The following is a 27,942-nucleotide window of genomic DNA, read 5'->3' as shown; positions in this document are numbered from 1 at the left end:
ATTGATGATTTGATAGTGGCAGCAAAATATTTTTTTTGCAGCCCTCACTGCCCCTGTATGGTAAGTACAGCTTACCATAGGCACTTACCAGTGTGTAATTGCATCCACCAGGAGTTCGTCTCCATCTGCACTCAATCCATCTCCTATATTGTTTCATTGCTCTCAGCTCTGGGGTATACCATGGAGCTGTACGAGCTCTACACAGGAGAGGGCGCTCAGGAGCAATCATGTCAACCTCCCGGGTCATTTCTGTATTCCACAGTTCAACCAGGGTTTCGACAGGAGTGCCAGCCCTATCAGCCGGAAAACTCCCCAGAGCCCTTTGGAAACCATCTGGATCCGTTAGTCTCTGGGGCGGACCAACTTAATAAGTCCCCCACCCTTGCAGAGGGGAAAAGCCACTGTAAGTCTAAACTTCAGCAAACAGTGATCTGTCCATGACAGAGAGACTGATGTAAGGCCCCCCACATTCAGATCACCATCTCCATGACCAGTTGCAAAAACCAAGCCTAGAGTATGCCCTGCTACATGTGTTGGGCCAATGACATATTGGGACAGTCCCATGGTTGTCATGGAGACCATGAAATTCTGAGCCGCCCCGGATAAGGTGGCCTCGGCATGGATGTTGACATCCCCCAGAACCGACAGTCTGGGGGATCTCAACAGTACACCCGAGAGCACCTCCATCAGCTCAGCTAGGGAGTCTGTTGGGCAGCTGGGTGGGCGGTACACCAACAGAATCCCCAGTCTGTCTCGCTGACCGAACACAAGGGGCAAACACTCCAGACCAGTGGTCACATGGAAAGGGTGCTTGCAGAGGGAGATGGAGCTCCTATAGCCCACAGCAACTCCCCCTCCCTGACCCTCAGGTCTACCGTGATGCTGAACCAGGTACCCTGGCGAACATAGCTGCAAGAGACTGACTCCTCCCTGCTCACCCACCCAGGTCTCGGCTATACATGCCAGATCGGCTGCCTCATCCACAATTAAATCGTGAATGAGGGAGATCTTATTATGCAGCGATCTGGCATTTAGGAGCAGCATCTGGAGGTCTGAGAGATGGCTGATAGAGCAATAAATAATAATAATAATAAAATTTTATTTTTCAGTCGCCTATCTGTCCGGGTTAGGGACACTCTAGGCGACGTACAACAGAAATAAAAACAATACATATATATATCAACACAACCAAATTTAAACTAAAAATCATCCTTCAGTTCATACAGCATGGAATTAATCTTTCCCAATCTTGTAGGCCTGCCTGAATAGCCAGGTCTTTAAGGCTCGGTGAAAGCTTGACAAGGAGGGAGCATGTCTGAGATCAAAAGGGAGTGAGTTCCAGAGGGTGGGGGCCACAATAGAAAATGCCCTCTCTCTGGTCCGTACCAGCCTAGCTGTTCTCACGGAGGGACCGAGAGAAGGTCCTGTGAGGCTGATCTCGTCAGGCGGCATACTCGGTGATTCTGGAGGCGGTCCTTCAGATATACTGGGCTGAAACCGTATAGGGTTTTAAAGGTCAACACCAACACCTTGAACTGGGCCCGGTAGACAAGTGGTAGCCAGTGGAGATCTAATAACACTGGGGTGATATGATCCCAGCGACGGCTCTGCTTAATCAAGCGTGCCGCCACATTCTGTACCAGCTGTAATTTCCGGACCATTTTCAAGGGTAACCCCACGTAGAGCGCATTGCAGTAGTCTAAGCGAGAGGAGACCAGGGCATGTATCACTCGTGGGAGCAGATGAACAGGAAGGTAGGGTTGCAGTCTCTGTATCAGATGTAATTGATACCAAGCTGCCGGGCTCACTGCTGTAATCTGAGCCTCCATGGACAGCTGGGAGTCAAGAATGACTCCAAGACTGCGGACCTGGTCCTTCAGGGGTAAACTCACCCCATTAAGCACCAGGTCAGTGATTCCTAACCTTCTTTTATCTCCCACGAGTAACACCTCAGTCTTATCAGGGTTCAGCTTCAGCCTATTCTCTCCCATCCATCCACTTACGGATTCCAGACACTTGGACATGGTGTTCACAGCCAACTCCGGTGAGGACTTAAATGAGAGATAGAGCTGAGTGTCATCTGCATACTGATGACACTGCAACCCAAAACTCCTGATGATAGCCCCCAGCGGTTTCACATAGATGTTGAATAGCATGGGAGAGAGGATAGAGCCCTGTGGCACTCCACAATGAAGAGGCCAAGGGTCTGAAACCTCATCTCCCAATGCCACCCGTTGCTGCCTATCTGAGAGATAGGAACGGAACCACTGCAAGACAGTGCCTCCTATTCCCAATCCCTCTAGGCGATTTAAAAGGATATCGTGGTCAATGGTATCGACAGCCGCTGAGAGGTCCAGGAGGACAAGGAAGGTGTATTCACCCCTGTCCAATGCCCTCCTGATATCATCTACCAGAGCGACCAAGGCTGTTTCCGTTCCATGACCAGTCCTGAAACCCGATTGGAATGGATCTAAGTAATCCGTTTCCTCCAAGTGTGTCTGTAACTGCGCAACCAACAAACCTGCGGGTGTGGGGAGGACCAGAACAAGGCACAGCCATTAACTGCCTGGGCCGCGTTCCCCTTACCTGGCAAGTCCTCACGACACCATATCTCCCTCTACCCATCACTGCACTGATTGGGGCCCCCTCAGGTCTCCCCACTCCTCTCTCCCAGGCACATGACTCAAGTCCCACAAAAAAACAGGCAATCTGCAAAGCAGGAGCCACCTCAGCCAGCCGGCTTATGTATCTCCTCCAGGGAAGGGACAGGTGGATGATAACAGCAACAGCTGGCTGAGTACCTGGGGGCCTGGTCCTGCATGGCATGACCCCTGCAGAGCAGAAGTCCAACAGGGAGAGGGCAGTCGTGGTAGCCGAGCAGCTTTAGCAGCAGCAAGCAAGCAGGCAGGCAGCAGCAACAGCAGCAGCAAACGACTCTGCTTCTTCCCTGGGCAGTGGTGGTCCCCTTCCTCCTGCAGGCACTGGGTCTGTTAGTCTTTTCTATCTAAATTATAGACTGTTAGTCTTTTCTATCTAAATGTATTTCCTACAATAAAGTTCATTTGTTATTTTTTCCTATACCAGAATCTCCATGTAATTTCTACCAAGCTGAAGTGTAGTTACTGCTTAGTGTTTACTGCATGAGCTTAATTCCACAAATACCCTTATAATCCACAGAACATAACAACTTAGACTGTTGTGTACAGTTCTGGTCGCTTCACCTCAAAAAGGACATTGGAGAGCTGGAAAGGGCTACCAAAATAATCAAGGGGTTGGAGCAATTCCCCTATGTGGAAAGGTTACAACATTTGGAACCTTTTAATGTAGAAAAAAGACTACTAGTCAGGAGAGACATAATAAAGAGCATGCATGATGTGGAGAAAGTGGGTAATTTTTCTCCCTCATAATACTAACACTCAGGGTCATTCAATAAAGCTGGCATTTGCAGATTCAGAACAGAGAAAACACTTCTTCACAGTGCCTAGTTAAATGATGGAATTTTCTCCCACAAGAGGCAGTGATGGCCACCAACTTGGATAACTTTAAAAGATGATTAGACAAATTCATGGAGGACAAGGCTACCAATGGCTACTAGCCATGATGCCTCTGTTCTACATCCACAGTTGGAGGCAGTATGCCTTGGAATGTTAGTTGCTGGGAATCACAAATGCTGTTGCACTCACTGCTTACAGGCTTCCCATAAGCATCTGATTGGCTGTTCTGAAAACAGCATGCTGGGCTAGATGGGCGTGATCCAGCAAGATCAGCCAGTAACATTATTGTAGCCATGAACACAATGTCTTGGGCAATAGACATTAACTGTGTATGGCAATCACTTCCATAGTTCTCATCCAAGGTGCAAAGTCTCTACTATATTCTTCTGAACTTTGCCTCCAGTGAAGTTACATCCTGAAGATTTGACGTCTGCTTTAATTTTTATGGGGGTGCAATACAATCAGCTAAGCAGTTCAGACTCTCAGATTACAGACTCTTGGGATGTGATCTAACCATTAGTGTTAGATCCCCCCCCTTCCTGCCTGGCAATTCTTCAGCCATCTGTCTGAGACTTTCAAATGCATCCAGATGATGCAGGGAATACCATAAATGATTCCTGTGTGACTAGAGTAACCAGAGAAAGTCCGATTCATCTTATTGGACAAGACATTTTGCTGGTGAAGGCAAGATGGCTATGCACAGAAGCCAACTGGACAAATAGTTGGAACTTACGTCAACAGTGGTGGTGGGGTAGCAGCAGGCCAGATTAGGGGGCCCAGGACAGGCCATGTGGCAATAGAAGACAATGGCTGAGCGGAGGGTTTAGGAGGAACTTGCTAACAGGCTGCTGCTCCCCCCTCTGAATCTGTTGCCTGAGGTGGTTGCATATGCTAAAAACTGAGGATTGTAGGTGCTTGCTTTATTTTGACAGGAAGAACTTAAGGTCCTAGCCTATGTGGAGATAAGCTGAGCCTCCAATGCACTTATTTGTGATTGATGTTTTGTGGTCTGGATTGTGGTTTGTTATAGCTGTGGAAAGTGTTTTAATTGTCTGCCTAAGTATTTTTATTAATTATCTCTTGGCAGAGGTGAGAGTTGCTAGTTTTATGGTTGTTGTGTTGTTGGTATTTTGTAATTTTTATTGTTGTAAGCTGCCTTACAGATGGGCTCAGAAACAATATGTTTAAAGTCATTCCTCTCCATCTGATTTTGAGGTTCTTTTAAAATTATTATTTTTATTGATTTTACAAAATAAAACTATGTTTTCCATTACTGCATTACAAAATACACATGAGCATAAGACAAAGTGGGGAAAAGGAAAAATTTAGTTAAATAAATGGTACAGGATATTACGATGATAAATATTCCAATAATAAATGGGAGTGGTTAAGGCGTTGGACTGCGACCTGGGAGACCAGGGTTCGAATCCCCACATGGCCATGAAGCTCACTGGGTGACCTTGGGCCAGTCACTGCCTCTCAGCCTCATGAAAACCCTATTCGTCGGGTCACCATAAGTCAGAATCGACTTGAAGGCAGTACATTTACATTTTTTAAATTCCCAGCATTCCAATAATAGATTATTTCTCTGTCATGTTCTCCAAACCAAGTTAGTTAATTTGTCCATTGCAGCTATATCAAGAGATTTTAATTTAATTTCCATTCCCATATAGTGGGCCCATTTTGGTGTTTCCATTTTCTAGCCCATATAATCTTTGCAACAATAAGATTACATAGCTTCAGTTATCATTTATATCAGTCTATGATATTTAATAGGTAGAGCAATATGATATTTAATAGGTTGCTCTTATTACCATTCTGCACACTTGCAATGAAAGATCTGTGTCCAGCATGCTTTAGCAAAAGAGCATTTCTACCACATACGTGATAAATGGGCATTGTTCTTTACACTTCAAACATTTTTTAAAAAAATGGGTTTGATTGTTTTTCAAAAAGAAGAGATAACAATGCCCTCCTTCCGACCTCCCCTTTCTCCTCCCCCTGCAAGATTAATCAATGAATTTTTTTCACTTTGCAGGTATTCACACTTGTACAAAGGACCAAAGGCATGGCTACTCAAAAGCAAGGAGCATAAGTGTCTCATCCCTCTCCACAACTGCACATGAGATGCTGGAGTTGCATCACTTGATTTTGCAAGTTCACATAGGAAACAAGGCTAAACCACGTTTCAGTAATCTGTATTTTGATCTCCATTTTCTGCAAGCATTTGTTTTGTTAACTTTTCCAAATATGCTAGAGACCATTCCTCTTATTTACAAATGTCTAAACAAAGCATCTAGGTGTTTGCAATGTTGAACAACTGCTTGTCCTGATGCAACTAGCAAGAAGGTAATTCTTTATGATGATCACTTTGGTCATCTAAGAATAAAGTTGACAATGCCAGCTGTGGCATGCAATGTACCAGTTGGCCAATAGTCAATGTTATTGCATAAAACACATCAATCCAAAATTTCTGAATCACATCAGGTCTTTTATGTTTCCAACATTTATTATGATTGACTGAGTAAATTTTATTCAGCCTTTATGGTGTGAGAAACCATCCTAGTGATATTTTCTATTGTGTTCCCAGGCTGTAGTCCAAGTTGCTATGATATTTCCAATCCCATTTTTGTTTCCTAGTGTTCTTTAGCTCTTAAATTAACCAATTTCATCTCTAACAATAATTTATAATTGATGGATAACAGAACCTGTTTTTAAAAGAGTTCATTTTTCCCATAGAGTTGTCTGTTGCAGATGAAATATTGGACCTAATTCTGTTGTCAAAAAATGCCCAATATGAAACATCTGATACCATGGCAGATGCCATTCATTGGTAACTTTGAATATGTCCTCATTTGACCATCCTGAACCAATTGGCCAAATTTACATAGTCCCTTCCGCTCCCAGTCTATATAATCTGCCAGTTGTTTTGCTCCCTGGAAATTCCTATGCCTTGTGACATATGAGACCTTAGAAATGTTTGAACGTTTGTATAATCCATAGGCCAAGCCATAGCAGCTGTGCTGCCTCATAATATAATTGTAACTTTGGCAGAGCTAATCCATTGTCCTGTTTAGCAGCCTGCATAGTCAAGATATCTATGCTGGGCCTTTTATCTAACCAGAGAAAATCATTCAAAAGCTTTTGCCAGCTCTTTGTCTCTCTTGCAACAATCAGCAAAGACAGCAAAAACAGAAACCTGGGGAGAACCACCACTTTAAATGCATTGATTTTGGCCAGCCAGGAAAGTTTTATCCTTTGCTACCTATTTAGATCTTGTTGTACCTACCCTATCAAGGTTTCATATTTCACCTTAGATATTTTATTGACATCCTTGAATAACTTCATTCCTAAATATTGGACTAGCTTCCTTGTATACTTCATTCCATGTCTTAAAGCAATATTTGTTTTCTTAGGATATGTCAGATTTAATAGTATGATTTCAGTTTTTTGCAGAGCTTGGAAAAGTTACTTTTCTGAACTACAACTCCCATCAGCCCAATCCAGTGGGCATGCTGGCTGGGGCTGATGGGAGTTATAGTTCAAAAAAGTAACTTTTCCAAGCTCTGGTTTTTTGTTTGTTTATTTGATATCCTGATATATTTCCAAAAGAATCTATGATATCAAAGACCTTAGTGAGGGGAATGGATTTTCCAAAGAGAGCATAATATCATCTGCATACAAGCTAATTTTTAATTTACATACACCAGCATCAGTATCAGATATAATGGGGTGAGATTGTATTGCAGTAGCCAGTGGTTCAATCGCTAGAGCAAATAAAAGTGGAGATAATGGGCAACCTTGTCTGGTACCTCACCTTTATTTATTTATTTATTTATTCGATTTGTTAGACACTCATCTGACTGACTTCCCAGCCACTCTGAGCGACGTACAATACAGCATATAACACATCAAAATATCAGAAACATCATAAAACTATAACAGTATAACAATAACAATATAATTAAACAATGTCATAGAACCAAGTTCAGAATACAGTATCGCTTGTGTCAATTCCAAGGGTGCGCCTTCAGTTAAAAAGTTCATGGTGTGAGTCTTCCTGCACCTAGCATAAGAGCAACATAAGTGGTACTCCGTTCACGAGACCAAAAGTGGCACCCCCTCTTGGTCTTAGCGTCCAGCATCCAACAGCTCCAGCGGGGGCGGGGCAACTCTTTGGACGAATATCTGTTAATTTACAGTTGTGATTTTGGGGCTTGATATATAAGTTTTATCCATGTTTTGCTTTTGATAGAAAAGTTCATAGCTGTTAATACTCCAAATACATCCATTCCACCCTTGCAAAGGCTTTTGTAATGTCCAAGAAGACCAAAAATCTTCCTGTAATATTATTGAATTAAGACATCAAATCCTATCAAGTTTGCCTTGATACCATCTAGTCCACTCTACAGTAACTGGTGAGTGGTCAGACATTAATTTTGTCTCTACTCTGACCTTTAATGGGCCAGCCAATAGTACTGGGGATAGGAATATATAGTTAATTCTGGAGTATGAATTATGTCATATGGAGTAGAATGTATAGTCTCTGATACGGATATGTCTCCAGATTTCTGAAATGTTCTAATGTTCAAGCTAATTTCTTAAAACGTCAGGAAATCTTGATATGAACATCACATCTGCTTGACTTATCCATCTGGAATTTGCTACTACATTGAAGTCCCCACAAAGTATTAACACTCCCTCTCTGAATTCATATATTACCTTGATCAATTCAACAACAAAAATGTTTTTTGAGACATTACTATAGATGGACACTATAGTTAACTTCATCTGTTCTAGGACCCCTTTGACTATAACATACCTTCCTTCGACGTCTTTTTTTACATCTAGATATTCCCACGTTTCCCCTGAAGATACTAAAATAGTGATGCCTTTTGTTTTATAACCAGCACAAGAACTATATACTGCGCCCTTACCAATTTTATGCAAATATTTCTGATCTTTTGCTGCAATATGAGTTTCCTGGAGACAAACAACACTGGCTTGCTGAGAGTTTTTTTCTTTTAATAGGATGATTCAAGCCATTAATATTTACAGATACACATTTAAGCACCATCACCCTTTAATTTACATAATGTAAAACTCAAAATCAAAAGAAGGGGAAAGAAAAAATGGGGAAGGGGAAAGGAAGAACCAAAAACTGCACTCTCTTCCAGATCTTAATTTGTACACCTTATCTTTTATCATTGTCCTTATCTTTACTTATTAATTCCTTTTCCTGAAGATTAATGAAGATCGTCTATTTGAGGGTCCTATGTCATTATGTAATTTATTGTTCTCCCATCTGACCCTTTCTCTTCAGTTTCTGAATCCAAATGCAATTATCTTTCCATTTCTTCTAAGTTTTTTACGGTATGCTGGGTTTGCTGATTGATAATTTTAAAAGGGACATTCCATCTGTACTTGATCTTTCCCCTCCTCAATTTTAAGACAAGAAATTTGAATTCACAATGCTTTGACAGCATTTCAGGGCGTATGTCAGACAAGGTTTCAATATTGTGTCCAAGGTTTGCAAGAGATGGCAGGGCACATTTGCCCGACTAGAATCCCTCCATTCCTGCAGCACAAAGACTTCTACCACCCAGACAGATTGGCACAATTTAAAGAATGGGAGGGCAAGGGTTTATACTGAATCAGGAACCTCTTGAAAAGAGATGCCTCATTTTGGATGCTGCATTAAAACAAAAACTATGTGGTGTCAAATTTAATTGGCTTCAGATGTTACAGGTATGCACCTTTGAAAGCAAGGTGGGCAGACAAAGCTCCTACCCACTATCACTGGTGTATAAATGTTCATTTATGTGCCCAAACCAAACTGAAGGGGGTGGCCTCCATGATTTATAAGCTAATGACTGATAAAGAAATGAGAGGCTCGGAAGGCTTAAGATTGGTTTGGGAGGGAGACCTTAACACCACAATAGAAGTCAAGGCATGGGAGGAGATTTGGAGGAAACCCCCTTTGAAGACCATCTCAGCACGAATACAAGAGGCCACAACCAAGGTATTGTTTCATTGGCACTGGACCCTGGTAAAATTGGCACATATATTGGTTCCATGACCAACTGGTCTAGGGCATAGTCATTTAGAATATCTAGAAATTTTGCTTCTTTGTCGTGACTGGAACACATATGCGGCCAGTCTATGTCCAGGTAGTTGAAGTCACCCATTACTACCACATTTCCTAGTCTGGATGCTTCCTCAATTTCATATCTCATCTCAAAGTCTCCCTAACCATTTTGATCAGGGGGACGATAGATCGTTCCCAGTATTAAATCACTCCTGGGGCATGGTATCACCACCCACAATGATTCTGTGGAGGAGTCCACCTCTTTTGGGGTTACGAGCTTGCTGGATTCAATGCCTTCTTTCATGTATAGAGCGACATCGCCACCAATACGTCCTTCCCTGTCCTTCCGATATAGTTTATATCCAGGGATAACAGTATCCCACTGGTTTTCTCCATTCCACCAGGTCTCCGTTATGCTCACTATATCAATGCTCTCCTCTAAGACTAAGCACTCCAGTTCGACATTTTCATCGTGCTGTCCACTACAACCCTGAGGTCTCTCTCCTGGTTGGTCACCACCAGTTCAGACCCCATGAGCGTATGTGAAATTAAGATTTTTTGCTCCAATATGCATAATTTTACACTTGTTTATATTGAATTGCATTTGCCATTTTTCTGCCCATTCACTCAGTTTGGAGAGGTCTTTTTGGAGCTCATGGAACCGACCAGAGGGACGGCAACACTGGACTTAATCCTCAGTGGGGACCGGGACCGGGACCTGGTGCGAGATGTAAGTGTTGTCGAACCAAATGGGAGCAGTGACCATAGTGCTATTAAATTAAACATACATGTAAATGGCCAATGGAAGAAAGTGGAGGGGGGGAGACAAAGGGCTAAGAAGAGTGGGTATATTTTATAGACATCACGGCGAGAGACAAAACGTCTGACAGCTGATGTACAAAAAGTAGGTTTCTTCCCCTTGTAAAATACAGGGAGCCTCATTCTTCATGAGGCTGTTTCTCTCCCCCTCTACTTTCTCACAATCTGCAAAAAGCAATCTAAGGAAAAATAACTGCTTTACTAGCAATTCCCCTTGTATTTTACAGGCAGTCTTCTTTTGCCCCCTTTTTTTATGGGGAAATGCCACCTCACCTCACTTTCCACTAGTAGTATAATGGCAAATTCAGAAGTGCAGGGTCCCTTCATGATAGTCATAGCTACCCCCCCTTTTTGATGTTAGGTTGAGATTGAGATCCTTGTTAATGCCTTTTCCTACAACGAGTCCGTAGGAGCCAATATGCATGAAAAGAGCCTTCTCAATGGCTAACACCCACCCCTTTCATGCTGGCACATAGGATACTGGAGCCTTGGGACCCTGCTGGGACCCTGCTCCCAAAAACGGTAGGGGTCTAAGACCCTGCCCAAGACTCCGGACAACTACACCCCTGCTCTCCAACCACTCTTCTTAGCAGAGCTTGGAAAAGTTACTTTTTTGAACTACAACTCCCATCAGCCCCAGCCAGCATGGCCACTGGATTGGGCTGATGGGAGTTGTAGTTCAAAAAAGTAACTTTTCCAAGCTCGGCTTCTTAGCCCTCTTTCTATCTCTGTGCACCTTCTGTTTTGGCTGCAGTGAGTCTGTGCAAGGAGAAACACTTGCCAAGCAGTGCCCATTGTATTTTACAGGCATCATGTGCGAGAGAGAAATCCTCCTCTCAGCTGATATGCAAAACGCAAGGAGAAGAAACCTGGTTTTTGCAGGTCACCTGTGAGAGGTACCTTTCAATGCCTGTGAAATACCACCTTCTTTGTCCCCACTCCCCCATGGGGAGGGGAGAAACAACCACATTGCTATGTTTTCCAAGCACCTGATTGCCAGCAGGATGGTGTGGCTTGGGAACCCCCTGCAAGGGGATTCATAGAATCATAGAATAGTAGAGTTGGAAAGGGCCTATAAGGCCATCGAGTCCAACCCACTGCTCAATGCAGGAATCCAAATCTAAGCATTCCCGACAGATGGCTGTTCAGCTGCCTCTTGAATGCCTCCAGTGTCGGTGAGCCCACTACTGCTCTAGGTAATTGGTTCCATTGTCGTATGGCTCTAACAGGAAGTTTTTCCTGATGTCCAGTCAAAATCTGGCTTCCTGCAACTTGAGCCCATTATTCCGTGTCCTGCACTCTGGGACGATCAAGAAGAGATCCCGGCCCTCCTCTATGTAACAACCTTTCAATTACTTGAAGAGTGCTATCATATCTCCCCTCACTCTTCTCTTCTCCAGGCTAAACATGCCCAGTTCTTTCAGTCTCTCTTCATAGGGCTTTGTTTCCAGTCCCCTGATCATCTTTGTTGCCCTCCTCTGAACCTGTTCCAGTTTGTCTTCATCCTTTTTGAAATGTGGAGACCAGAACTGGACACAGTATTCAAGATGAGGCCTAACCAGTGCTGAATAGAGGGGAACTAGTACTTCACGCGATTTGGAAACTATACTTCTGTTAATGCAGCCTAATATAGCATTTGCCTTTTTTGCAGCCACATCACACTGTTGGCTCATATTCAGCTTGTGATCAACGACAATTCCAAGATCCTTCTCACATGTCATACTGCTGAGACGAGTATCCCCCATCTTATAACTGTGCATTTGGTTTCTTTTTCCTAGGTGTAGAAGTTTGCATTTATTCCTGTTGAATGTCATTCTGTTGTTTTCAGCCCAATGCTCCAGCTCATCAAGGTCCCTTTGAATTTTCTTTCTGTCTTCCATGGTATTAGCTGTGCCCCTCAACTTTGCATCATCTGCAAATTTGATAAGCATGCTTTGTACCTCCTCATCCAAGTTGTTAATAAAAATGTTAAAGAGCACTGGGCCCAGGACAGAGCCCTGTGGTGCCCCACTCGTTACTTCCACCCAGTTTGAGAAGGAACCATTGATAAGCACTCTTTGAGTACAATTCTGGAGCCAATTGTGGATCCATCTGATAGTTGTTTCATCCAGCCCACACTTAGCTTGCTAATCAGAATATCATGGGGCACTTTGTCAAAAGCTTTGCTGAAGTTGAGATATATTATGTCCACAGCATCCCCACAGTCTACAAGGGAAGTTACCCGATCAAAAAATGAGATGAGATTAGTTTGGCAGGATTGACATTGCTTTCAAGGTGCTTACAGATTGACTGCTTTATAATCTGCTCCAGAATTTTTCCAGGGATTGATGTTAGGCTGACTGGTCTGTAGTTCCCTGGTTCTTCCTTCTTGCCCTTTTTGAAGATAGGGACAACATTAGCTCTCCTCCAGTCATCCAGCACTTCACCAGTCCTCCATGATTTTGCAAAGTTAGACAGCAGTTCTGAGAGTTCTTCAGCCAGTTCCTTCAATACTCAAGGATGCAGTTTATCAGGCCCTGGAGATTTGAACTCGTTCAAAGTGATTAGGTATTCCTTGACCATTTGTCTATCAATCTCAAGGTCCAATCCTGCCCCTTCTACTTCATGTTTCCCAGGAGGGTCATAGACCCTTTTTTGGGAGAAGACTGAGCCAAAGTAGGAATTGAGCACTTCTGCCTTTCCGTTGTCATCTGTTATCTTTTTGCTATCCTCATTGAGTAGCTGTGCCACCGTTTCTTTTCTCTTTTACTATGGACATACCTGAAGAAAGCTTTTTTGTTGCTGTTAGCATCCCTCGCTAGCCTCAGCTCATTTTCAGCTTTAGCCTTCCTGACACCATCCCGGCAATTCCGTGATACCTGCCTGTACTCTTCCTTTGTGGCCTGGCCTTCTTTCCACTTCCTGTATGTGTCCTTTTTTGTTTTCAGGTCATCTCTAAGCTTTTTGTGAAGCCACATTGGCTTCTTCTGTTGTTTCCCCCTTTTTTTTCTTGTTGGAATTGCTTGCCATTGCGCTTTTAGAATTTCCTTTTTTAGAAACTCCCACCCATCTTGGACTCCTTTTCTGATTAAGGTGGCTTGCCATGGAACCGTACTTACAATTGTTCTGAGTTTATTAAAATCAGGTTTCCTGAAGTCCAGGGTGCACGTATGGCTACTCTTAGCTTTTGCTTCTGTTAAAATCAAGAATTCAAGTATGGTGTGGTCACTTTCCCCCAGAGTTCCCGTAACTGCCACTTCATCCACCAAATCATCTCTATTAGTTAGAATCAAGTCCAGGATAGCTGATCCTCTGGTTGCTTCCTCTACTTTCTGTAGGAGGAAGTTATCTGCAACACAAGTCAGAAATTTCTTGGAGGGGCCGTGTTTGGCAGAACTTGTCTCCCAACAGATATCGGGATAATTGAAATCCCCCATTACTACTACATCATGCCTCCTCGAAACATTGGCAATTTCCTTTTCAAAAGTTACATTCTCATCTTCTCCTTGTTGGGTGGTCAGTAGTAGACTCCAAGCACCACATTCCTTTTATTACTTGCCCCATTAATTTTAATCCAGATCCTCTTGGTGGAGCTACCAAGCTCATCTTCCTGTATTTCTGTGCAAGGATATATATTTTTAACATATAGCGCAACTCCACCTCCCTTTTTATTCCTTCTGTTCTTCTTGAACAAGTTGTATCCTTCAGTTGCTGTATTCCAGTCATGGGAGCCATCCCACCAATTGATCAGTAGGTTGGATAATAATGTCATGTGATTGACAGGCGGGTGCTCCTAGTCATCTATCAAATTTGGCCTGTGAGGCCAATCCTGATGACTCATAAAGGAACCCTGGACTTCTAAATTTGCCACTACACTACTAGGCACAAGTAGAGATTCTAATTTCACACATCAAATTAAGTAAAGCTGTTGCTAGGGTCCTTATTTTCTTCCCCACCCCGCAGACTTGCTTACAAACTGTCTTGGCACCAAAAAGCCTCAACCCTTCTGGATACTTTATAGTCTGTAAAGATCTCAGCTATGGGTTGTTGTTTTGATGGGAATCTCGCTGCCACCACTAATAATCATTTCTGCTCTTATTTGCCTTATGTCAATCTACTGTAGAGCTATGTATAGTCACAGTTAAACTTGTCCTATTTGCTAACTAGACCAAGGATCAGGTATGTTAAAAATAAATGAAGTTTATTTATTTAACAGATGTAAGAAATATAAACAAGTTTACTCTATATTCAGGTTCTGGAATCAGGTGGTTGCAAGATAAAGATTACTGGTTTCATTTTTCTTATTCTTTCCTCAATTTCCCCAGAGAATAAAAGTATAATCTTGGCTGTTTTACCCATCTAACCACTCCCTCCTCAGTCTTCCCAGTTATATTCAGGAATCAGCACACAGCATTTCTTAACATTCTAACTCACTCCCTTTTTCTTCATACCAAATTTATAGACATCTTCCAAACTTTACCTGTTCTACTGATTATAACAAACTATGAAAAGTGAAACATTACAGGGGTGAAGTATGTTGGCCTTTCCCATGTAATCACCTTTCGTGGGTGGTGATCTGGTGGGACTTGTTTGATTGGCCCCACCTCTATGCTGCTGGGCCTTTTGCCCACCCATGAGTGTAATTAATCACCTAAGTTCTTCCCCCCTGATTCTTCCCCCCAATCCTGGCCAGGCAATTATTTCATCATAAAGACACACTTGATCCCTGCCCACAAGATGCTGCACCTTTAGAGATTGAGCTGGTAAGTGAAATGAAACCAGACTATTGGTTCTCACACAACTGTTGTGATATCATATAATGTGACTATTGTGTAGGTGAATCAGTCAGGAGAGGCTTGGGTGGACTGAGCTGGCACTACACGTTTAGGGGAGGATAGCTGTTGCTTCCAATAATTTCTTTTTGGAAGCTGCTTCCAATTAATGAAGTTAACAATAGAAGGTAGGATAAAAGCAGGGTGAGCTAACTTCCCATATATATTTGGGTATATCTTTAAACACAGAGAACCCTAAAATCTGAGGCAGTAAACCTGCATCCCACCTGTATCACTTTAGACTGGACCTGGAGACTCCAGTCTGTACCAGAATGCTCTTCTGTATCAAACTCCCACAAAAATAATTAGGCATAGCAAAACAAGCTTTCTAATCTTGCCTGCTCCTGGATATGCTATTTTCCCATTTGGATTTATTTGTATGGAAGTGGGCTTCCACCTGCAGCTTGAAGTGGAATGGATAGTTCAGCCAGTTTTCTGGCTCCAGCAAAAACCTGGCCTGAGCGTGAGCCAGAACAATAGAAAGCAGTAAAGCTTTATATACACTGTGTATTGTTCTCTAGAGCGGAAGTTCGTATTGTTTTCCCTAATTATCCCCCAAATTCTCCTTGGCAAATATTGCTGCCAAATATTCAGTTATATGGACAAATTTATTGAATAATTTCTGAATATCTAATATTTGTACTTGACAAACAATAGTATTTGATTCAAAATTATGAAATATCAATTGATATTTTGTAGTATTTGATAATGCATACATAATTGTATTTAGCCCTTGACAGTACTGATGGCTGGAGTATTAAAGTGATTTTCAAACTTTCTACTTTCAGGGGACTTTCCACATCAGCTTGTCTGCCAAGGAACCTGTGTTTAGTGGCTCTCATGACCCTTAATTTATTCCCTACAACACCCACCATTCCTGTAACAGGGCAATCTGTCTCTCAAAACTGATAGATTTTCAAAAAATCCAGGATTCCCCCAAAGACTACAGATATATTGTATTTGATAATGTACGTTAGTCTATGACATTCACAAGTTCATTAAATGAGCCTAAAGCAATCAAATTTTGAACTGAGGCAAACATCTCTGAATCAGAATTTGAATAGCAAAATTGGAAAATGTGTTGACTCTCAAATAGTTGCAAATATTCACTTCAGCTCTAATGAGAAGCTTAAAAGTACCAATGGAAGACCTTCAATGGCATCAAAGCTAAGTCCCAATATTATGATGGCAGCTTTGGTGCTGTTGCAGAGAATAAGATCCTCATCATGTGAAAAGCAGTCATATCATTCTAAAAAAGGGGGAAGTAAGGTAGAAGGGATTGTCCCATCTCTCACATGAACTGATATCCTTTCCTTGTGAAGGGCATGAGTAGCACCAAGGGCATGAATGTCTTGTTAGAAACTCAGTAATGAGAAAGATAGATTCATTTATGCTATTTGTTCATTTTATTGTTATGGTGTATTTTCTAGGTTTAAACAATGTTTATTATGGTTATAAATTTGCTTATATTATGAGCCTCTCCTTGTTTGATTTTCTAAAGGCAGGATATAAATTTATTCAATGAATACATAAAAGAAATAAAAAGTGTGCTTATTGGATGGTAAGTTACCTGCCTGGGGAAAATAATGAGATATATTGATAGGCATGAGTGCTAGAAAACTGCCAGTAGGCATTCTATACACAGGTGCCAGTAATACTGGGCAATGTAGTGAAGAAGTCCTGGAAGTCAAATTTAGGTTGCCAGGTTAGGATGCTGAAACCAAAGGCCTCCAAGCTAGCATTTTTGAAAGCCTCTATTTTTGTGTGGGGCTGATTTAACAAGCAAATCTACATGTTCTCAAGTGCATATGTGATTACTAAGTTTAGAGGAAGGGCTTAAGTATTAAGGAACATATGGACAGAGCTTGGAAAAGTTACTTTTTTGAACTACAACTCCCATCAGCCCCAGCCAGCATAGCCACTGGATTGGGCTGATGGGAGTTGTAGTTCAAAAAAGTAACTTTTCCAAGCTCTGCATTTGGAACAAAGTGAAGTAGATGACCCCACTGAAAACTATAAAGGAACCAGTCTGCTCATGCTTGAAATCAAGAAGGTTGCAGAGCAACTTTTAAATTGATATGGAGAAAAGTTGACCAGCGAGGAGGCTATCCAGTTGAGAATAATTCAAGCTTTGGGGACAATACTGTATTTTAGTCCACCCCCCTATGCAAGAAACCCACAGCTAAAGCACCATTCACTAATGGCTGTCCAGACCTCCAGCAAAGGAGAAGTGACCACCCCTCAAGGTAATTTATGTTTCCATTGCTGGATTGCTCTTAATCATCAAGAGGTTTCTCTGAAGATTTAGCTATGACCCTTCTGGCCATATGGAGACTTGTTTATGGCTCTTGTATGAACTAGCCAACAGGGAAAAAAATGGTTTCCTGAAAGAAAATGAAAGCAACCTCTAGTCCTTCCACAACACAAGTCAACTCTAAAGATTTTTCACATGTGGATGCTATTCTTGGCTTATTTGCATGCAAATAAAGCAATACTCCTATAACTTAAGCCATTCAATCTTGTCCCAGCTACAGATGCAGCAGAGAACAAGTCTTTGCCTTCTTCTGTGTGAAAGCCCCTCAAGTATTTGAAGTGTGGTCTCTGTTTTCAACCTGTGGATTCATCCGTGAAAGATATTTTGATAACATTACTGATGTTATTGATTTTATCCATGCATATCATTATTAATTATCCTGGAAATAGCCAAACTGAAGGGCATGCCCTGGAAATAGAAATAGTAAAGGGCAGGTGAGTTTTTTTTAAAAAAAGATTGCTATGAAGGAAATGTATATTTCATTTATAAAGCTCTGCAAGAGGCACTATTGGATCTATACTTGACTAAAATGGTTGGATAGCCATTAAATTCAAGCTGATCTTCTAGATGAATGACTAAAATACTATGGTTCTCGATATTTTTGACACATACGGACATTTGTTTTCACGTGCAATAAAGAGTTATGAATTGAACTATTTCACTGAACAGAGCAATGACTCAAGAAGGTAACAACAATAATCTGAGGCTTGCCAATATAACTATTCAATGCAAATTTCAAAAAAATCACAACAATCACCCAACAAAATTGTCCATGTTCTTTTCTCTAGATGTTTCAAGGTTTCAAGGTCAACCACATACATTGCCACCAGCATGCGGCAACATGCCATTCTTTACTCAAAATAATTTTTAAATATCTTCAGCTATTAAGGTTGCAGGGCAAAGAATAAATAATTAAATATTAATCTCCTTTGCTGGTGTTCAGCTTGCATTTTAGATAATGATCACCTGACCACAGTTCTTGAAGTAACAAAATGTGCCCAAGTTCCTAGCAGACCCCCACCTAGAGAGGCACCCTCTATCGGTTTGGCAAAATCATGTTCTTTTGGTAACCAGAGAAAACAATGATTTCTCTCTATGCTGCAAGCCCATGACTGCACATGGGTTCTAGTAACTGAGCAGGGCAGGACAGGAATTGGAATGAATGGCTTCAAGGGATCCATAACTGTGTGTGTGTCTGAATTATTGATAATAGAGGGAAATCTGCCCCATCATAATTTCCAACACCCAGATAGGATATTGGTTTCTAGATCATCCAATTAAATTCTGGCAGCAGGAGAAGTTATATACAGGTTATACTTCCTAAAAATAAGAAATGGAAATATATTTCAGGATTGAAAACAATTCTTCTTACTGTTGTTAATTGCTATGATCAAGCATCTGATGCCTATTTAAGATGTTATCATGTGCAATATGCATTCAGACCAACAGCTTGTGCTTTCCGATTTTCATGCCTTAGATTATCAGAAAGCTGAATGGAAATCCATAGCTATAAATTAGGCATTGGGAGTCCCAGTCACTGGAAGATTTTTAAAAAACGCTTGGCTTCTGCTGCATTACGAGGTAGATGGCACTGCATGTGTAAAACAGCGTATAGAAGTATTTAAGCATAGCATCATTACATATGATGAACACAGTAAAAAGACAATTGAGTGTTTGATAAGATCTATGCATCCTAAAAGAATTCATTAGGTAAACTCTGGTTTTAGGTTCCACAGTCCTTCCCCACTTGACCCCCTACAAAAAGTGCAGAGGTTTCTCAGGAGCTCTCGGAAGACAGAAGACTGTTCCACAGTCAGCTTTGATTCAAACTCTTGTAGTATTTCCTGCGTGCTAGCTTGACCAGGCACATGGGCCTGGAACGCTATGAAGTTTCGGACATCAATCAGTAACTTGTAATGTTCTGTTGCTACAGAGGGTGCAACTCCTGCCTGCTGGAGATTCTCCTCCGTTTGATTATCAGTTCTCTGTGGTACAATCAGATGATTTCTTTCCCTCATTTTAGCTAGCAGAGATGATGAATCCAGGGTACTTGAAGAAAACTCTCCTGCTTGCACTCTTCCATCAAAATGAACAGTAGGAACACTTTTGTTTTTATTTTCTTCTCTCCCTCTCTCAACATCCTGCAAACAGAAATTGAGATGTCTTGAAGGAATTCTCTCATATACCCCCTTGTGAAAAACTTAGCCATTTATGGCTAGAACAAGGAAAAAAATGAAATACTGTAAATGGCTAATTGCTAAGAAAGTGTGAGAGCAGACATTCACAGGCCAATCTTTCCTCAGCCATGAAATCTCTGTGGCCGTATAGCCTACTAATGTAGTTGTAAAAATGAAGGGTGACAATAAAATTTATTTTATCAATTCAAGTCATATTAAATGAAGCAAAAATCTAGAAAAGCATATTTAGGAAAACGTTTCCAATAGGACTGAGTCGGTGAAGAGGCAATAGCTTGCCTATACAATGGGAAGCTGGTGAGAGCCTGGACTCATAGCGCTGTAGATGATTTCATGAGAAAGTTTTGGGTAGCATTCCACTTGTACAAGTTCCCATACTTTCACTGCCACAGCAAGTGCCAAATACCACAATTTACATGTATGCTGCAAAATACAACACTAGGTAAGAAGATGATGTGTTTGTCTAAGTTTGTGTATCAAAGACAGAAGATAGACTTTAACCTGTAACAAACATTGCATCAGCATCTTCAGTTGCATACTGAGACTGCTGTAGTGTTAGCCAGCCCTTTCCCATACTGTTCTCATTGATTAGATACAGTATTAATTGTGACCACAAGAGAGGTTCCAATACAATGGACTACTGACCAAAAAAAGAACAAAAGTACACATGATGAAGACATCAATTATCAGCTTGCATCCAGAGTTAAGCTCAGCAGAGTTCTGCCTGCTCATATTGGAGCAAGGGGGTGGGAGGCAATCTTTGCAGATTCCTCCTTTGCCCTTCAGAAAAGCATGAGAAGTGGCTTGGGGATTGGTGGAGATCACTATCCGCACTTTACCCAGCAGGCAGCCTCTGCTGGATTGTGGTGCCTTCTGTGAATGAAAAGGGACCTTTTCATTTGCAGAACGGCTAATCTGGATCTAGCCCATTATGAACACCCACATTCCTAAATTTCCATAATAAAAATGTTTCAAGAACTTTACTATTTCCATACACACACAGAAATGTGTGTGTGTATACCATAATAATTATATTAAAATATAACAAATATTATTTATAATAATTTCTAACGTATTTTATCATCTCTCTGGCAGTTATTAACCAAATTACATATGTGTGTCAATGGAAAGCGTTTTAAACTGAACAGTAGAAGATGTGTTTTGTTGGTGCACATGTGAGCACGGAACTGAAAAATACATCATATGTCATATTAAAATGGCAGTCACTTTGGAAAGGATTCTTTAAATACATTTTTGTAAATTTTGATATCATCAATATATGCTATGAATGAATTAAATAAGACAGGTATGGCTTCTTTTGCACTTAGGTTGACATGAAATGGCATTTTTACTTGGCTTTTATGCAAGCCATGTTCTCACCCTCTTTTGCAATGAAGGGATAATGTTTAATAAGTTTAACTGAGCTAGAACGACCAGCTAGCAAGCAAATGATAATCTCTGCTGGGAGCTTTCAAAATGCGGCATACTGTTGTAGGTTTATTATGTCATGTTTCACCTTGCATTTCTTTCCTGTAGATGGGGAGGAGGAAGACAACATCACCAACGTTGGGTTCCTCTTCTGACCAAATCTGCTTCTGAAATATACCAAAGAATTAAGAGACAAATTCTTTAAAAATCACACCAAACACTCGAGATGGGTGCGGAGCAAGGCTGGCGAAGGATATGGCTTGAGAAGAGCCCCAACAACAGCATACATTAGGTCCCCAGGCCTGAGGTTCCTCACCCCCTGCGTGATGGTTTCAGTCATGGTTCTGAGAGCCTACTGTAAATACAAAGGCTGAAGCTTTCATCAGTGGCACCTAGGAGCCGTGGAGGGAATTTTGAACATCAGAACTATACAACTTTGGAGTTTGACCTGGGCTCCCTGAGCAGCAAATGCATTGGGCCAATCAGTGTTTTTCAAGCTGTGTTTACCATCTGTGAAATGGGAACAATTATTACCTAATCTCATAAGGTAGCAGGAATGTTATATGGCCTCAGCTTTAGAAATGGTTATAAATCTGAAAATCACCCTCTCAAGGTGCATATTATCTCCTCCAGCAGCTCAGGACAGCATCAGCACACACTGCAAGTCTTCCACTTAGATATTAGCCCAGCTCAGTGCTGCTCTGTGGGAGATTGTAAGGGCTGAAGCAGGGAATCCATGCAGTCAGAAGGGACTAAAATTTGGTTGGCTATTCACCTTTCTGTAAACTTTACAGAGGTAAAATGTCAAGATACAAAATTCTGCTCTGTAGATATGGCATATTTTTTAAAGCTTTTTTTAAAAAAAAGATGTGCTGTTTCGATATGTTTTTAAGGAAGTTTTGTTGTAATATATTTTAAAGTCTGTTTTTATGATGTTTTAGAGTGTTTTCAGCGCTTCTGTTTGCCGCCAGGGGCTGCTACTGGGAGGAAAGGTGAGATATAAATCAAATAAATAATAAACAATAGCCCAAATATATAAACTAGCAAAAGCCAATGAAAGTGGCACCATAGACCTTACTTTACTCTTGTTGGACAACCAGGAGGAACACCAGAAGCAGCTCCATGGTATCTCTGTCGAGAGATCTTTAAGGCTCTGAGGGCATCCTGAGCAACACGATTCGCTTCTGCTTCTACTAGCACATAATCTGGACTGGAGGCTTCCATAATAGCATCATGCTTCATTACACTGTGTATTCCTGGGAAAGGAGGGACACTGCTTGCTTAAAAAACAATTAAACACATTCTACAATATTAGTGGAGAGACTTAGGTATTGTAGTTTGCAGCAATCCTTGAGACAGTTTTCTATTACAGAAGAACAGGTACAAATGAAAGAATTAGTACTCTATAATACCACGATTAACACCAGGAGAGATAGGTACAACAATAAAACAACTTTGCAAGATTTCCCAAATACCTTTTATGGGAAGGAAAACTTTCCCAAGAAGCTATTTCTGGCTAGATGACCCTAGAGTGGAAGGTCCCTTCACCTCCCCAAGTATTACCAAAGAAATACATTTGTCCATGAAACCTTATGCCACACAACATTTGTTAGTCTTAAAATGCCTCAGGATTAAATTGTTGTTAAAGTACGTTACTTCTCTATGATGAGGAAAAGCAACCTTCATTAGCAATTGAGGATTTTTCATCTCAAATTTCAAACAAAATTAATCTCATCCTGAATATGTATTCTGTTGCTTTAAACTCAAAACAGAAATTCTGAGTCAATGGTTTGTGAAAGCTACAGAAGGAGGAATTCCCAGATTAAAAAATGAAGTTTCAATATCTGCTTCAGTGAAGCAAACCAAATTCTGCATGCCAGCTGCAGTTGAATATCTCTTAAGTTTTGCAGGATGATCCAAATGCAAAAAAAAAAGGCCAGTAAGATAATAGAACGGAGTGTTGACCTGAAAGGTGGTTTTCCCAGATATCATGCCTAGTGTCTGAAGGCAGGAATGCACAGGAGTCAAGACTTGAACTGCTATTTCCAGTCCTCACTCATCCATTCCAGACAAGGCCAAAGAAGGATATCTTGACAGCAGTCGCATAGCAAACACACAGCACAAAAAGAACATACAGGAAAAAGAACTGCACACACAACAGGAGCAGCAAAATATCGACATGCAATAAAACCTTGATCATTTCACAACATCATTAATTTAACAAGTAGAAAACAGCCTTAGCAATATGTGTATGGATAAAACCTGACAGGCAGCCCACCCAGCATGATACCTGGGAAAACCACTTTTCAGGTGAGACTAGTGGTCCTTTCCCCCTACATAGCATGCCACTGTATGTACTAAAGCAGTCCCAGTAGGGAAGGGTCCACCCAGGCTGTGTAAACATGAGATATCACTTATAAAATGCGCCTCCCAAAAGAGGCGTCTGCAGAACCATTAGCAATCTATCTTGTAGAGCTGAATAAATACATTATGATTAGATGCAATGATTAGATTAGTGGCCTTACAAATGTCCACAAGTGGAGTGTCAGTAGCCAGGGTAGCCATGGTGGCCACCAACCTCATTGGGTTCTGGCAACTTCAGGGACTCATATACCAGAGAAATGCAAGCTCAATGAAAGGAGACTTGAGTCCAGCAAATAACCCAGGTACAAGCAAAGTGAACTTTGAGAACCCTGTGCACATCTAATGAATGCCAAGCCTTCTCCAGAGGAAGAACTGGATAGGGACAAAACAATGGCAGAACCAAAGGATGGCCGTGCAGTGAATGTTGTCCTGGCAGACAAAATGGAAGAGATGACAGAAACCTGCCGACACAGAGTGTTAGGTCTCAGCCCATCTTCAAGCCTGTATAGAAAAAGTTAAGGACCTGTGGTACAGTGGCCCTGGAAGGGTGAACTCCCCGAGAAGAACCTCCGCTGAGAAGAACACCACTAGGAAAAGGTTGAGCATGAACTTTGGTGAATCCAGATTGAGGAAGACCTCCTGGACAGGATGGTATCAATGACCACCCTGGAAAAACCCCAATGAGCTAACTGCTCAAAACCAGGCCATCAGGTTCAACCACTTGGGAGCTTGATGCCAGAAGTGTCCCTGGGACCGAAAATCCAGCATCTCTGGCAACCTCCCCGGATCCATGACTGACACAGTTAGGTAATCCAAATACTATGGCCAGCGGGGCCAGTATGGAACGTGAAGAATCAGCTGAAAGTCCATCCCACCAGGAGTGAAGGAGGCAAGGCGTAGAACAGACCGCTTGGCCAAGGAGCCAGAACTACGTCAGCTTTCATCTCATGATAATTTGTGAAGGAGTGGTGAAAACAGTATTCTGACTCGAAGTGAACAGATCCGCAGACCTGGGACTGAACCTACATTGCACTTGGCAGAATACCTCAGAATACAGTCTCCACTCTCATAGTATCACTTGTCTGCTGAACCAGATTACTTTGATGTTCATCTCGCTGCCAAGATGCTCTGCCTTGAAGGAGCATAAGTGACATTTGTCTGTGTTGAGTTTGAGGTCCAACGACACCCATCCTATACAAGCCTATGGGTGCTCCGAGTGGCTTAACTTTCTTTCAAAAACACCAAAAGTGTGTCTAGACTTGTAGAAGCATTTCATGGAAGGCCAATGAGATGGTGCCAATCACACTAAGCTGGTGTCAATCACATCCTGTGAGAGACCAGCCCTCTTCAGAGAACACCATGACAACCTCAGCCTGACTAGGTCTGAATGTTCACTGGCCCCTGGGATGATTAGCCAAGGCAGACTAGGAAGCAGAAGAGAGCCTTGAGACAGCATCTATAGATGCACTGAAAGATGCCATGGTGGAGAATCTCCAAGCTACTTTTTTGAAACAAATATGGCTGACTTGGCCAGAATGGACTGATAGTAGCACTATGGTGTGTTCTTACTATATATCTTTTCCACTACTCATGACAGCAGAGGCATTGTTGGAACAGTGAACTGGAGGACCTGACAGCTAGGTTGAGTGCTGAGCAAAGGTCCATAATGGTGTCTGTCTACAGAAGGTTAGGCTACAGTAACTGTATAAGATCCAACCCTCGCGATGAACCATTAAGACCTCACATCCCTCACAAAGGACATGGAGCCTGACCAATACTAGATGACTTTGCTAAGAACCCACTAGCACTGGACCGTATGGTCACCTGGAAACATTCAATCCTGTTTAAAGAGTATAGCAACTGCATGATGAGGCATCTAGAGGAGAGATTGCACTGCCTACATAAGTAGGTTTGAATTAAAAGGAAGAGTTTGCGAAAATACTGAAAGTTGAACTTCATGAATCCTTGAATGAAGGGAATGTCTCAGCGACAATTGTCTTCAGAAATCAATCAGAACTGCTGTGGAGCTTAGGGCAGTTGGAGAACGGCAATACACTACCATGGAATCCACAAACACTAGGGATTTCCTTACTTGACAACCCTCACTATTGTCTAAACTAAGCTAGTTAGTTATTAAATTTATATCTGCCCTTCCTTCCAGAAGGAGCCCAGGGCAGTGATAACTACCAATTTGGATGGCTTTAACGAGGATTAGACAATGGTAACTAGAATAGAATAATAGAATCATAAAGATGGAAGGGGCCTATAAGGCCATCAAGCCTAATCCCTTGCTCAGTGCAGGAATCCAAATTAAAGCATACTCAACAAGTGGCTGTCCTGCTGCCTCTGGAATGCCTCCAGTGTTGGAGAGACCACCACCTCCCTAGGTAATTGGTTCCACTGTAGTACGTCTCTAAGAGTTAGGAAGTTTTTCCTGATGTCCAGTCGAAATCTGGCTTCCTGCAACTTGATCCCATTATTCCGTGTCCTGCACTCCAAGATGATCGAGAAGAGATCCCAGACCTCCTCTGTGTGACCTTTCATGTACTTGAAGAGTGCTATCATATATCCCCTCAGTCTTCTCTTCTCCAGTTCTTTCAGTCTCTCTTCATAGGGCTTTGTTTCCAGTTCCCTGATCATCCTCGTTGCCCTCATCTGAACCCGTTCCAGTTTGTCTGCATCCTTCTTTAAGTGTGGTGTCCAGAACTGAAGGACACCAGTTAGACATGATGGGTATGTTCTGACTCCATAGACAGAGACAGCATGCTTTCAAATACCAGTTACTGGAAACTGCAAGAGATGAGTGTGTTGTTGCACTCAGGTCCTGCTTGTGGGCTTCCCATGGGTATATGATTGACCACTGTGAGAAATGGATGCTGGACTAGATGGGCCAGTGACCTGATCCAGCAAGACATGTTTCTATATCTGATGTACAGATATGTACAGAAAAGGAAATAAATACTCAGGAACATTTTCTGGTAAGTACCTGCACAATAACCAGAATGCTGGGATAAAGATATCTGCTCAACATCCCATGATCAGGATAGAACATCACTAATGGACACCAGAGAATGCAGGCAACCAACCCTCCTGAATGCTACAAGAGCAGCCAGAGAAGGAAGCTGCTCTAGCTGGGTGAAACCTTGTACATCTCCAGGTCTCCAGGCAATCACAGAATATTACCATGGAAAGAGAACCTGCAGAGTGCCAGTAGTCCCAACTTAAACTGCTGTTTAAATGAACAGAAAACAGTAACTGAAGGCCTGGAAGCCTTAGGAAGTATAAAAAAAGGCACCTATGTGTCTTTCAATCTTATTGACAACAACCTCAAAACGGTCTAGATGGACTACCTGTCTATGAAAGAAATAAAATCAAATTAACTTATATTTAAGGCATACGTGGTTTGTTCCTATGTCCCCCCCCCCCCGCCCAACTGCCTATACACAGGTAGAGAAGCAGAATATAATCTCAGGACACATCTACCATTGTGTGTAAACTTTAGCCAAGTTATACAAGTTATACAGAAGTAAGCTCTACCAGAGGCTAATTTGTTTTAAATATTTTAATATGGAATTTAAACTATTATAAGCCGCCCAGGGACCTGATGGTGAAAGGCAAGTATTAACTGAACAACTGCCACCTTCTAGGAGTTCCTTTGGCTAATAAACTAAACCCCTGGTAAAAAGAACAGGAACTACGATATCGGGATAGAGATGGCTGAAGCCTCATAAAACTTGAAAATACAAACTCGTCTTAATTTTATGTTATCTTATTTATTTATCCAGCAGCGTAACAATAAGTCATCTCTAGGAGACTCATCAAACTCCTCAAGAACTCATAAGGTAAATCCAATTATTTACTCATTCAGTTTATTTAGGACTACAGCTGTTCAGAAGAGGAAACTGAGGCTTTGTGCTGATGTTCTTAGAAAAATTTCCAAATAAAAATATCAGAGGGTCATCCCCTAGAAATAACCTTTATATACTCATGAGGCAATTCATATGTCTATTTGACTGTGGCCCTCTAGAAAAGCCATCAGGTTCTTGTGCTGTTGCCCATGGAAATGGCCTGCTGGCTGTTCAGGCCTTGGGGGAGAGTGAATCAGGTTTCTAAGAACGATTGAACTTAATATCCTAGTACCTTCAATCAAAAGGGCAGGAAAAATCCTAAGCTGAAGACTATGGCATATATCTGACCAATATCCCTGTCTGATCTGAAGGGAAAAGGCGAAACCCTTTCCACAGTTATCATACTAACGAGGGCCAGCTGCAGCTGAGAATGGCAGCGGCTGAGTTGTAACAGAGGACGGCCAGGGCTGTTTCGGTAAGGGAGGGAGCCGGACAAGGGGCTGCACAGATGAAGACAGTTGACAAAGAATCGCCAGAAGACTCAGCCAAAGAGTGCTGCCAACTTTACTCGACCATGAATA

The 27,942-nt window shown here is 41.8% G+C and overlaps 1 protein-coding gene across 4 annotated transcripts in view; it reads right to left on the bottom strand.

Annotated features, from left to right (window-relative positions):
* Positions 1–13,926: 13,926 nt before the first annotated feature.
* ERCC6 (ERCC excision repair 6, chromatin remodeling factor) overlaps positions 13,927–27,942 on the bottom strand; it is a 76,171-nt gene continuing 62,155 nt past the window's right edge. For all 4 annotated transcript variants that reach the window (XM_061634754.1, XM_061634755.1, XM_061634753.1 and 1 more), the window contains exons 19-21: positions 22,228–22,405; positions 21,238–21,316; positions 13,927–19,667 (exon numbers count right to left, since the gene is read on the bottom strand). In XM_061634754.1, coding sequence (XP_061490738.1) covers positions 19,233–19,667; positions 21,238–21,316; positions 22,228–22,405 — 692 coding nt within the window. In that variant the 3' untranslated portion in view covers positions 13,927–19,232. The remainder of the gene's footprint in view (positions 19,668–21,237; positions 21,317–22,227; positions 22,406–27,942) is intronic.

The sequence above is a fragment of the Rhineura floridana genome, chromosome 7, assembly GCF_030035675.1.
Source record: "Rhineura floridana isolate rRhiFlo1 chromosome 7, rRhiFlo1.hap2, whole genome shotgun sequence".
Classification (NCBI taxonomy): Eukaryota; Metazoa; Chordata; class Lepidosauria; order Squamata; family Rhineuridae; genus Rhineura; species Rhineura floridana.
This window is presented reverse-complemented; position numbering and strand designations above follow the sequence as displayed.